The following is a 13640-nucleotide window of genomic DNA, read 5'->3' as shown; positions in this document are numbered from 1 at the left end:
GAAATGGATATTCTTTTATCATATATTCACCTGATGTTGTTCCAAACCTGTATGACTTACTTTCTTGTGTGGAGGATATATTGAAAATAAAAAGATTTAAATATTATATAAAATATAGTTTTGGTTTGTGAAGGTCCATGGAATCCAAAACAACACTAAACGAAAACAGTTGTAACATTTTTATAATACTTTTTGGTAACACTTTATTTTACAGTGTCCTTGTTACATACGTTACATGTTCTTACCATAGTAATAACAGTAAATTATGCGTAATTACATGCAACTAACCCTCAACAAAACCCTAATCCTACCCTAACCCTATAAGTACATGTTGTTGATTAATATTACTCAGTACTTAAATATATAATTTCATTGTAACCTTATTTATTTACTTTCTTCTATGGAACACAAAATAATATATATATAAAAATCTAAGTAAAGAAGAAAATCTAAAGTTAATCATACAAATTTGGAACAAGGTGAGTAAATGATCACAGAATTTCCATTTTTGGCTGAACTATCCCTTTAAGAAAAGCTTAAATATGCTGTAAAGTTGCTTTTAGGGTCCAAAAATATACCAGGAACTGCTTGAAATATAAAAATTCAAAGGAATAAAAATAGCTTTTGGAAAATAACAACAACAAAAAAAGGAAAGAGGGCTGACAGTAAAACAATAGACAGAGAAAGGAACAAAAGTAAGTAGCTCAACGAAGAGGTTTTTATTTTTTTGCTATTTCCATAGCTAAAAATAACTGCACATGTTATGGCGTAAATGTGAAGTACAGTAGTGTCTTGATTAATAGCTAGTTGTTATTCTCCAGAATGGCAGATAATAATTTTTTCATGTGAATTTTAAATGGAATGCTCAAAGTTAATCGACTGCATTTGTGCACACAGGCATTATGTTGATCACCACAGAAAATATATTTTTTGTAAACAGTACTATAACACACTTACAATGGATATAAACATGGAAAAAGTAAAAAAAAAAAAAAAATTAAGTGACAAGTGAAAAGTTTGTCAAATATCTACTTGACATTTCTTGCTAACATTCCTTAAAATATTTTTTTTAAGCGGGTGTCAGTTACACAGTTACACTCTCACAAGAGTTTAACCCTTCCATTGCTGTGTGCTTTGGCCTGCATTAAAGGGATAGTTCGGCCAAAAATGATATTTAACCCATGATTTACTCACCCTCAAGCCGTTCGAGATGCATATGTCAATCATTTTTCAGACGAACACATTTTCAGTTATTTTAGAAAATGTCTTAGATCTTTCAGTGGTTATAATGTGAAGCTATGGGGTCCACCTCCTTCAAGTCCCAAAATGTGCATGCATCCTTCACAAAAGTAATCCATCCGGCTCCAGGGGGATAAACGAAGGCCTTCTGAGGGTAATCCGTGCGGTTTTGTCATACAAATATACATATTTAAAACTTTATAAATGAAAATATCTTGCATCTGGCAACGGTCGACGCGCGTTCACGGCAGATGGATGCCGGCGTATGACGTAGGACGTGGCGTTTGATTTAGCTGTACTTCGTTCTACGTCACGACGCTTCCTACGCTACGTCCTACGTCATACACCTCGAACGGCTTGAGGGTGAGTAAATCATGGGTTAAATATAATTTTTGGCCGAACTATCCCTTTAAAGGACAGGAACTGTATTAGGCCTTGTCTCTTTACAATAAGTTTGATTAACATATTTATAGTGCACTGACAACATAGTTTTATATAATTAGTTTAATATTTAGCAGAGCTGAATAACTTATAAATAATCATGAATTCATACAATTATAAACAGCATTTTTAAAAAATTTTAAATTGTGTTTTCCCTTAAATGCTTTTTCATTTTAAAGCATGTTTTCCAACATGTTTTCAGGAGTCAACAAGTTATTTTGAGACTTTTAAAGAATTTAGAGACTAGAAGTCTTTGAAATGTAATCAAAAACACTGACCTTTTTCATAAGACGTGTGGAGTCTTCACTAATCTGCATGAAGCGCATGATGACGTTGTTCAGATAAATGTCGCTCAACGTCGCATGGTCTTTGCTCTCCCGTCGAACCTGGTTCAGCAACAGGTACCAGCAGTTCACCGGAGACAAGAGATTCTGGTCTTTCCTGCATGTGAGAGAAAAACAGAGAAATAGACACTGATCAAACATAATGAAAGGCTCCTGTCTGCGAGCTGTCCGGACCATCTGTGCACTTAACTCATGAACTGGATGAAATCACAGACAGATCCATCTTCCCAGCACCCATCAGGATGCCTTAAGAGCCATTCACGTGGATCACACACACACACATTAACATCCCTCTCATCTCTTCCCTTGATGATACATGGCCTATTTAAGCATTCACGATCTGTGGATACTTTGTAGCATGCATGCAGAGCAACAGAACCGTGAGTTGGACTTAAAAGTACTGCTTCTGGGACATATGGGAGATTCAGAAAGTTTCTCTCCAGATTATTACATACCTGCAATATGACAAACACAGTTTCTAGTATTTCATTATATATTTTCATATTCATTTGCATAGGGACAGCACAAAAAAAAAATCTGATATGACAGAAAGGGTTTATTTTGTGATAATGACTGAATGACAATACTTTGTTCCACTTTATTACCTAGCTACTTTATAAATAAATACACCACTGATGAAATTCAAAAGTTCAGGGTCAGTAAGATCGGTAAGAAGAAATGAAGAAATAAGAAATTCAGCAAGGATGCATTAAATTGATCAAAAGTGACAGTAAAGATATGTATAAAGCTTAACAAAAGATAAATAAAACAATATTTCTATTTCAAATAAATGATGTTCTTTTGAACTTTCTATTCATCAAAGAATCCTGAAATAAATTATCCCGGTTTCCACAAAATATTAAGCAGCGCATCTGTTTTCAACATTGATAATAGCACCAAATCAGCATATTAGAATGATTTCTGAAGGATCACGTGAGACGTGAGTAATGATGTTGAAAATTCAGCTTTGTCATCACAGGAAAAAAATAAAATTTTAAATATACTATAATAGAAAAGTTATTTTTAATATTAATAATATTTTACAATATTAATGTTTTTACAGTATGTTGATTTTTTTTTAAATGCGGACTGAATGAGCATTAGAGACTTCTTTCAAAACATTTGAAAAATTCTTACCAACCCCAGACCTTTGAACAGTAGTTTATTTGAGCACAAAATATTGATTTTTTAAAAATTATTTCATCATCTTAGTTTCAAAATCAGCTTAAAGCTTTAATAAGAAAAGTATCAGCATATCAGAATACTAGAGCATTAATATTAATTATATGTTGAAACAATATTTTTTTTAAATGTTAAATAGATCTATTATTTATCAGCAATCAAAGTTTCACGTTTCCTGCTATTTTAAATTCTCATTCATCTATAGCTCTTTGTGTCTCCTAGCAGTTCCTAGTTCTTCCAGAAGAATAAAGAAACAAAATAATCTTTACAGAGAAAATAATCTTACAGGCTAAAACAAACTTTTAACCCCATAAATATTAGCAATATAAATAGCAATGCTGGTTATATCAAGTAAAAAAAAAAAAGCAGAAGAAAATGTTGAATTTGAGGAGGAGGTGACATTGGCAGCTGATAGACATTTGGAAGTAAGCAAGGAAGTATTTTTCAGCTCCATTTCCCTTCATAACCCTCCCTACAAAACAGGCAATGCATTTCATCACTGCAGGTGAAGGAAATATGTATCCGCACCAATACATCTAGTTTTTAACATTAACCGTGTTCTTCAAAAACAGGAAACAAAGTCCATAAAGATGATAGACATTCCTTAGAGCAACTGATTTGTTTAGACAGCCAGGTTTGGATCAAATGGATAATCTAATTGAGCTAAAAGCCTAAAGATGCATGGTCACAATATGAGCACGCCAGGGATTCACATTGCAGGGAGAATTATGAGAGGCAGTGCGCTTTCTGTCAGTCTGCAATTACTGTAAATCCTTTCACAAGTCCGTCTCAGCATCTAAAGCACGCACTCAGGATTGTGTGTATAATGTGTGTAAAGAATCATACAGTAACACAGACTGTATGTACAGTACGATTCAACAGAGTCAAGCTTGGGTTGTCAGAAAGCTGAAAGTGTACACATGATTCGGATTCTAAAGTAGCAAAAACATATATGCTTCCTGAGCACTGAAATGCATGAATAAAAATAGCAACGATATTAAAGTAACAAGGCTAATACATTCCTGGCAGGCATGAGTGGAGGATACGAGAGAACTTGGTCTACCTCACAAACCCTAATAATGGAATATTCATTTAATAACTTTCAATTTAATAACGGAAAATGGTTGTTTTCAGGTCAAGTTTCAATTTCAGGGCTGACAAAGAATATTATATGTAACATTGCTAACATTGTTCTACATTACAGAGAAATACTAAACCATAATAATGAGCCTTTAAAATATACATTAATGATTATGAATGTGTCGGGGAAAAAAACGAAAGGAAACTGTCTGAACATTTTAATAATTTATTAATATGCTAGTGTCTTCTGAGTCAATGTTGGAGGCAAAGATGTTAACGCTGACTCTCATCTCCGCAGTATGGATGCAGTTAACCATGTCGTGCAGTGAGTGCAGTAATTTAGCGTGCACACTCTGCACGGACATTGAATATGCGCACCTAATAATAGCGCACATTTATCTAGGTTAACTGAGCGAGTGGCCATGTAAAGTGGCTAAATGTTAAAGCTACTTTTTTTTTTTTTCAAATGATATGCCATGTTTGATGTCAATGAATGAAAAGTGAAGTTTGGATTTCATGTCTGATATAATTACCACATGGACCAGTGGTATTAAACTGTCCATCGGACTGATTCCTGTGATGTTTTTTGTTTTTTTCTGCGACTAGCCGACTAATTAAAATTTGATCAACTAAGCCTCTTTTTGTCGACTTTTAAGGGGCAGCCCTACTTCATACTAGATCATAGAATTAAAAATATTGAGCCAAATGTGTCTCAATGAAGAATGCAGGGAAAAGGGAGAAAGAGAGATCTAACATTCATTTGTTAAATAAATAATAGCTCACATACACAAATAAGTAAATACATACAATTATTTAAATAAGTAAAAATGATATACAGGAATCAGTCGTAGAGTCTATTAGCTCACAGCCATGGTGGGCATAGGAGTGATGGTAACTGGGGAGGAAGTAGTCACACTGGGTAATCAGAAGACATGATGAGTTCATTTGGAAAGCACGTGACGTGACTAATCAGAACTGATAGAAAAGCAGCCATTGCTGCTGAGTAGAGCAGAGAGCCAGCTGCAACATTAAAGGCTTCAGTAAATCAGCTCTACTGCTCAGACAAGATTAAATAATAACTGGCCTCAAAGCGACCACCTCGCCCTCTAAAGGGCTATACAGCTCTCCACTGCACAGCTCACATCTTGATGCTTCCACAGAGCAGAATTTGATCAAAAACTTCAAAATAAGTTGAGAAGAGAAAACGACCAATAAAACAAATCTTATTGAAATTAAGGCAAAAGAGCAATATGACTAGATCATCTCAAGGGAACAGAACACTTTCTACAAAAGTTTAACCATTTTTACCCAAATGGACCGGGAATAAAAAAAGTGGTGTCAAAACAAACTTTTAAACAATAACTCACCCAAAAGTGAAAACGGTTATTATTGACTTACTCTCTTATCACTTCAAACCCTCATGACTCACTTTCTTCTGTGAAACAAAAAATTTGGTATTTTGAAGAATCTTCACACTTTTCCATACAACAACAGTTCACACTGAGCAATGTTGTTATTGTTAGCTAATTTTCATTTATTGAAATAAAGCAGAAATAAAAAAAATATATAAATATTAGATTTAAAAAATACTTATTAAAAAGGGTTACGAAAATCTTAAGATTTGCCTATAGGCAACTAACTGAAATAAAATAAGTTCAAGTACTAAAATTATTTTTTATTTATTTTAGTTTTAGTAAAATACCACAAAATAGAAATAGAACATAACACAATTACTAAAATATGTGATTTCAAAACATTAATAAATACAATAACAGTAAATAAACAATACTTAAATAACACTGACCACATCTGTCAAGTTCCAAAAACAAGAAAAAGTATCATACAAGTAGCATAAATGGCATTATGTGCTATATTTGGAATCACTGAACAAATTGTTCAGTTTGATCTGAGAACCGAATCAACCAGTTCACAGAAAAGAACTGATTTAAAAGAACGATTTGCTCTCTTATATAGTTATTGTGCTCTTTAAAATACCATATGTATTTAATTCCAAAGAAAGTCATTAAGGGTTTAAACAAAATGTGAGTGAGTAAATAAGGACAGATATTGAATTTTTTGTTCATGTATTATTTATTTATTTTTTTACAACAAAATTTAGGGAACGATATACACTGAAAAAAATGATTCATTGAATTTAATAAAAAATTTTATGGTAAGTGGTTGCACACAATTGATTTAAGCTACATTTAAACAAATGCATTAAGTTGTACTAAAATTTAATAAGTTCAACTTAATACATTTGTTTAAATGTAGCTAAAACCAATGTTGTATAGACTTGCTTACACCTGGGAACTGGCACATTGGTATCGCTTTCTTTAGAACATTTTACGGAATTTATAATGGCTTTTCAGTGGCAGTTTTGATTTATCTAGATTTTTTTATGGTAAGTGGTTGCACACAATTGATTTAAGCTACATTTAAACAAATGCATTAAGTTGTACTAAAATTTAATAAGTTCAACTTAATACATTTGTTTAAATGTAGCTAAAATCAATTGTGTGCAACCACTTACCATAAAAAAAATCTAGATAAATCAAAACTGCCACCGAAAAGCCATTATAAATTCCGTAAAATGTTCTAAAGAAAGCGATACCAATGTGCCAGTTCCCAGGTGTAAGCAAGTCTATACAACATTGGTGGCAATTACCCAAATGAATTACAGTAAAATGAATGTGGCCCTAATCTGCTGATATCATAATAACCCAACAGATCATCACCAGTGGCATAAATACACCACAACTACAAGCAATAACTACATCAACACAGTAGCCAGAGGAGCTTCATTCGGTGCTGGTGTAAACATCCTGCAGATCGCAAACATTATATTGACAGCTCATCGATTGCGAAATGCCAGAGCAAACTAGAGCGCTTCACTGGAGGGTTTGGCAGCCAACAGCAAGGTCATCAAAATGAATGTGAGTGAAGGTGCAATCACGCAGACAACTAAAACCCCAACGAACTTACTGGGGCATAGCATTTCATCATAATACTTTATATGAAGTGCATTCCATTTCATTTTAGGCGTGTAACCAATATGAAAACGGTTCAGACCTACTGTACCCTAACAGTAAAACACTTGCACTCAGTTTCCTACAGGAAACGTGTCCTTGTGGAAAGTCTATTTGGCTAAAAGGCATCTGCAAAATATAATTAAATAGCTCCTATCCTGAGTCCTGCACCCCTCCTTGGGCAAACTGTATGCGATGCCTGTTAGCTCAACAAACACGTGCACTAAACTAAGCACCAGTCGATTAGTCGTCACGAAGACAGTGTCATCTGGGAGAAGTTTAATCACACACCTCACAAATACACTGCCTTGTAAATGTGCACAAGCGAGGACAGAACCTGGAGCGGTCATGACATCAATAACTAGAGGGTGGGTGGTGTGAAAGCCGAAATATAGGCTACAACTGTTAAATTACAGGAATTGACATATAAGCTGAAAATCAAACATTTTTTCCATTCAATATTTACTGGGAATTCACGAAAATATTTAATTATTGAAACACACTATTGTTTAAAGGTTTGGCGTCGGTAATTTTTTGTATGTTTTTGAAAGAAGTCTCTTATGTTCATGTTTAACGAGGCTGCATTTATTTGATCAAAAATACAGTAAAACATTAATAAAATGTTTTCTATTTTAATATATTTTAAAATGTAATTTTAAGTCACATGACCCTTTAGAAATCAATCTAATATGCTGATTTAGTGTAACATTTATATTACCAATGTTGTGCAGTTGTGCTGCTTAATATTTTTGTAGAAACTTTTTTTTTTTTCAGGATTTTTTGAAAGTTCAAACAGAATGTTTTTGAAATAGAATTTTTTATAACAATGTAAAAGTTCAATGCATCCTTGCAGAATAAAAGTTAGTGTAAAATGTGCATAATGTATTGTCAAGGCTGCTAGTAGATTAAAAATGACACAAGGGAGCTACAACTTGTGTTGGTCAAGCAGGAATTGTTATCGGCCAGTACGATATTCTCTAAAATGGCCGATTTATTGCCCTAGCACTTTAATTTGTAGCGAAATTAGATCCTGTGGTCAAATGTTATTACTTTTTATCTACCCACAATTCTACAGAAGTCATAAATCAAATTTTCCGTACAAAAAAAAAAGACTCTAAAATGGAAACTTTCGGTTAGGAACTAACCAAATTCATACATACACTAGCCATGCGTGGTAATGTGACCACATCTCTCTGGTATTCAACTTTCAGGCCCCGATCCATCACACTTTGCTCTGAGAGTCACCTGAGATGCTCCTAGTGCTGGTGAGAAGATTGATTCTGTGACTACAATAAACAAACAGTACAGTAAACTGTTTCTTGACAAACAGTCACATAATCTTTCCTCTCACTGGTTTTGCAGAATTCTGCTGACTGCATATATCAGGCCAACTTCAACAAAAGGGTAAAACACACCCTCTACTTTGGCTCAGCTGGCCTCATCTAGACGCCATTGGTCAGACATCGGGCCAGACCTCTGGACTACGGAACAAAATGGGATACAAACACAGTGGCAATAGTGTGGACCTCGTTGCTGAAGCCCTGTGGTTACAGAAGAGTCCAAATTTAGCTAAAAGACCTGTTAAACCGACTCGAAAAGATTTTAAAATGAGATGTTCTTTCTGACAACTCTGGGATGCGCGAATATCCCAGTTAATAAAGCTCATGCTGATTTCATTCAACAAACACATCTGAGCTAAACCGGCTTTAGAAATGGCTCCCCAACCTTACATCAGGACTTTTTTTTTTTATCTCTTAAAGGCAAAAATCTTCACCAATAACATCACACTGTAATATGTACCCTTCTTTACTTCTGCATCTGTTAATACTCTGTCAGGTATTTAAAAACTGGCAAGTTTGGCATCTTGTGTTTCAGAATATAGTAGTGAGTTGTCAAGTATCTTATACTTCTCTCAAACCAACAGGCCACGTAAACCACAAGTGCCACGACGAGATTCTCCATTGCCTCCAGTTGTGCACACAGCTGCTGGACTCATTTAGGGCTATTAAACCAGCATTTGGTCTATTTACAGAAATGAAAAGCAAACACACTCCATATTTTGAGTTTTAAAAATATTTTTGGTTTCTGTACTAACATTATGTTGACATAGACTGTTTTCCAGCCAGTGACTGAACTGGCATAATAAGACCATGATGATCACGCTTTGACTTTGTTCCTGTCAATCATAGTGTCTCAATACTGTACTACACTGGGAATAAATCAGCAGGAAAAGATAAGTTACAAGGAATAAAAAAGATTAAGAAATAAAGACTCGTTATAGGCTCATTGAGAGATGTATATATTTTACTAATGATGTGAAATTTACAATATCAAGGAGCCTATAATGATTATTTCCTAATTAACTAATGAATCGCACGTCGCAATGTTGTTTTTGGCACATGTAACAGTGCTTTAGGTCCAACAGTAATATATTCAGTTAGGAAATATATAGAAATGTAATCAAGTAATCAAATGTAAAATAACACAGCACAGTCTTTAATGTATAATTAAATGTATTAATCCTCCTTATTAAAGCTACAAAAAGTTATTCAGTCAAGAGCAGTGAGTGATTATCTCTTTTCCTTCTGTTCAGAAAGAAGGCCCACACAGTCAAACCTGCCTTGATCGCATATTGCTTTTCTATTCCCTATATATATATGGAAATAAGTATAAAACATAATTTAGGGATCCATTTCAGATGGGAAAGGAAAAGCATCATCTTAAATGTCAATTCCTTGAAGTGCCATTTATTAAGCAGGATTACTTCCTATTTCCACTTAATGTAAATAAATGACACCATCATTTGCATAACATCATTTGAAAATAGTTCATATGGCACATAGCACACATAGCAGTTCAACAGAAGTCAAACTGTTCATAGCATTTTAGGAAATAATGATGCTGTGGGTCAGTGGTTAAAGATCTGGGACGAGAGCAAAAGTTTCTAGATTCAAATCACAAAGTCATCGCCAGTAATACAACACACTCACTTATATTGCTGGTGGTCCTTGGTGCTCCTGGTCTTGGCCATGAAGCGTTCGGCGAGCTTCTCCAGGTTGCGCGAGTACTCCATCTCGATCTCGGACTTCTTGCGGAAGAAGTCCTGGAGGTCCTGAAGGAGCTGGACCCTCATGTCTGTCTGCTGCTCCAGACATTTCTGCTGTTCCACCAGTTGGGCTCGAATCTCTGAACAAACACAACCAAACATTGCTCGTTGGAAGAGTCTCTCAACAGAAATCATGAATGGAGTGAAGGCACAGTTTCATTGCATGCTTCAAAAGTTCTTTGGAAACCTCTTGCTAGCAGCTCAGCGAAGTAAGACTAAAATTTTAAAAATGGCCAGCAATATATCTTCCATAAATAAACCATTCAGATTTGCCCTGAGCTAGTTTCATTGTGCAGTATCAGCAATGCTACAATAATCCAGGCTCATCAAGTGGAGCAGGTAATGCCCTTGTGCTGCATTTCATTACAGCCGGAATGAGGAACGGTCCCAGAAACTAACTTAATGGCTCTCTAAAGCCAATGTGTGTACAGCTTGTACAGCCATGCAGGCACTACACTTCATTTAACAAGCTTTTTTTTGTTGTTGTTGCCCAAATTACCTCCGGTTTCCTCATGTGATTGCCCCCTTGTCATTGGAAATGGAGCTCATTAAATTTGCAGTCCACTGTGGAGGCTCAGTAGCTCCATACCATAATATACATTCAGACTTCCTCTCTCAGCCCTCAAGTTGCCCAACATGTTTAATGTATTTTTCATAAAAGTGGGATCTGAACCACAATATCCACTTTGACAAGTTACACAATAGCTAGATGCTCTAATAGCACAAATATTTCAACAACATTACGGTAATTGTATCTTGTGCGAGCCCCCAAATAATCGTATCAATAGCCTGTCTGACTGTATTAAAAACATGTTTAAACATGAACAGTTTTTTATAAGGGTGCAAGAAAATATAGAGAAACGTGAATATCATGATATTACGTTTGATGATACTGTATCGATTCTCAAAAACCCTATCAATATTTATGTTTTATTTATTTTTTACATTCAAGACTTGTGGCAGTGGCTTTGTGTTCTGTTTAAACCCCGACCACTAGATGGCAGTGTTATTATCACTGAACGTGAAGTACAAGGGTGCATCGCTAACATTAACATTAGCAAACCCAGCTCACTTACACACCAGCTCCCGCTGCAGTGGAAGCAAGCACTAAGGAGATTGACGAGTCATTTTGTTTGCAAAATAAGCTATGCCAATATCAAATACTCAGGAAACATTTGAATTTAAGTGCACACTGACACCATCCACGCTGACTGTTGATCCGTTTAGATGAATATGTAACTATAAAATGGTTACTTCAAGTGCTTGGTTCTGATTGGTCAATAGCAGTGTTTTATTCACGATAAAGCACAGCTATTCTGACGGCTTCACCCAATGTTTCTGTGTATCACTGCAACACCCTTAACAACCATCCTTAGCAACATAAACAATCAATATAGTTCCATGTATTATGTATTTTAGCAAAAAAAACTGTTTATTATTTATAAGTTTATAATTTATAAGAGTGACCCCTGCTGGCATCATGTTGCGTTATTCACCATTAATTTTGAGGCCACACCCTTCCCGAGTCGATGGAAGATACCTTGATGTGTGAGTGTTTGTGTGGAAGCCCATGGTTTCCGAAGTGCAAGGAAAATAACTGTATTTAACAGTTTTCTGTTGCAGGTATGGTACTTTATGTCCATCAATTTACACTCATGCTGCGCCACAAATCTGTCTGTTTTAAGCTAAAAGACGGAAACCAGATGTTTTCTCATGCAGAGAGATGAGCAGATGCATGTGTGTGAGAAAATAATAAATGACACAGTGGATGAGAACAGTTCCAACTCTCTGTTTTTATTTGAGCTCCACACGATGAGGCATGTTACTCTATATTCTCATGACATTTACTGTCACTGTCAGGAACTATTTTTTTTAGCGGAAGGATCGCATCTAATGAATTTACTTCAAAAAAGTAACATTTTTGGTTTTAATACTTGTATTGTGTGGTAACCGTTTTATAAAAGCAATAAGGTACTTGAGGCGTGCTGTATTGTGAATAAGTCATGGCTGAAGGGATTGTAGGCAATTCGCGTCATGCCTAATAACGCCCTTCAGCCGTCACTTATTCACAGCACAGCACGGCCTCTCGTACCTTATTGCTTCATATGTGCTGCACGCTTTCCTCTCAACAACAAAATAAACACAACTAAAAATGATAGATGTGAGAAAGCAATAGTTAAGAAAGCATCTGATTCTGATTATAGCGATGTGTGGATATGTTTGCACCAGCTCTGCAATTCAGCACTCCAGTCAAGTCATGTCACGCCAATTTAGGCCTAGCACTTTATACAATAGATTGCATTAGCAGCTTTACAGTAATAAACCTGCAAAAAACAAATAATTATTTAAATAAAAATAAATAAAAAAACTGTCATAGCCATCAAAAGACTGCAAAAAAATACTATGTATAGTAATGGAAACGTTGTAGTAATCACACTTATCGTCTAAAAATCAGATTAAAGTTGCAATTTTGTTGCTAATTTGGTGTTTTGATGGTAATACTGTAGCACAACGTCTCATAGTTGATTATAAAATAATTAAATAAATGAAATAAGTTAAATAATTTAATTAATTAATTAAATAAAAAATAATAATTAAAAAGTAGATTAAGCAAAAACGTAGAGAACCAATGCACGACTTTTAATAACAGGCTATAAATATATCCCAAAAAAAAAAAAAGAGAATTGTAGCACAAGATGCCTGGTTTTTAGAAAAAAAAAAAAAAGAAAAAAAAAACTCCACGTCTGTCTGTCTGGAACACTTTGTTCTGACTGGTGACCTGCTGCAGTCAAATATTTTCTCATAAGGGCCACTTAATTAGGCTATAAAATCCGACATGTCATATTTTGCACTAATATCCCGCTGATTAAAAATCCGTTACATAATCCACAATACACCATTACCTCAACGACATTCAAAGAGATTCCAAGAGCAATATAAAACTTTCTGCGCTCAGCTTTCCTTCGTCACCAGTATCAAGTGACCCTCTGCGATTACAAAGAGAATTCCTGGCCCTGTGAGGTCATGTGTATGGTAAACATCTGCATGGAGTCAGTGTGCTCAAGCATGTGTGAGACCGTGTGTCGGATCAAAGCCCCTGTGATCCACTTCAAACAGAGAGATAGATGTGAGCACCTGTGAGCCGTCTGATACTGCACAAACAAGACCTGAAGGTGGAATCCAAGATAATTAGCCTTCCACTCTCTGTCTCTACAGTTA

At 35.2% G+C, this 13640-nt stretch overlaps 1 protein-coding gene across 6 annotated transcripts in view; it reads right to left on the bottom strand.

Annotated features, from left to right (window-relative positions):
* Nucleotides 1-13640, bottom strand: part of srgap1a (SLIT-ROBO Rho GTPase activating protein 1a) — a 116988-nt gene that overhangs the window by 72107 nt on the left and 31241 nt on the right. For all 6 annotated transcript variants that reach the window (XM_079873443.1, XM_079873441.1, XM_079873442.1 and 3 more), the window contains exons 2-3: nt 10306-10501; nt 1959-2121 (exon numbers count right to left, since the gene is read on the bottom strand). In XM_079873443.1, coding sequence (XP_079729569.1) covers nt 1959-2121; nt 10306-10501 — 359 coding nt within the window. The remainder of the gene's footprint in view (nt 1-1958; nt 2122-10305; nt 10502-13640) is intronic.

The sequence above is a fragment of the Squalius cephalus genome (genome assembly GCF_949319135.1).
Source record: "Squalius cephalus genome assembly, chromosome: 6".
In the NCBI taxonomy this organism is placed as follows: Eukaryota; Metazoa; Chordata; class Actinopteri; order Cypriniformes; family Leuciscidae; genus Squalius; species Squalius cephalus.
This window is presented reverse-complemented; position numbering and strand designations above follow the sequence as displayed.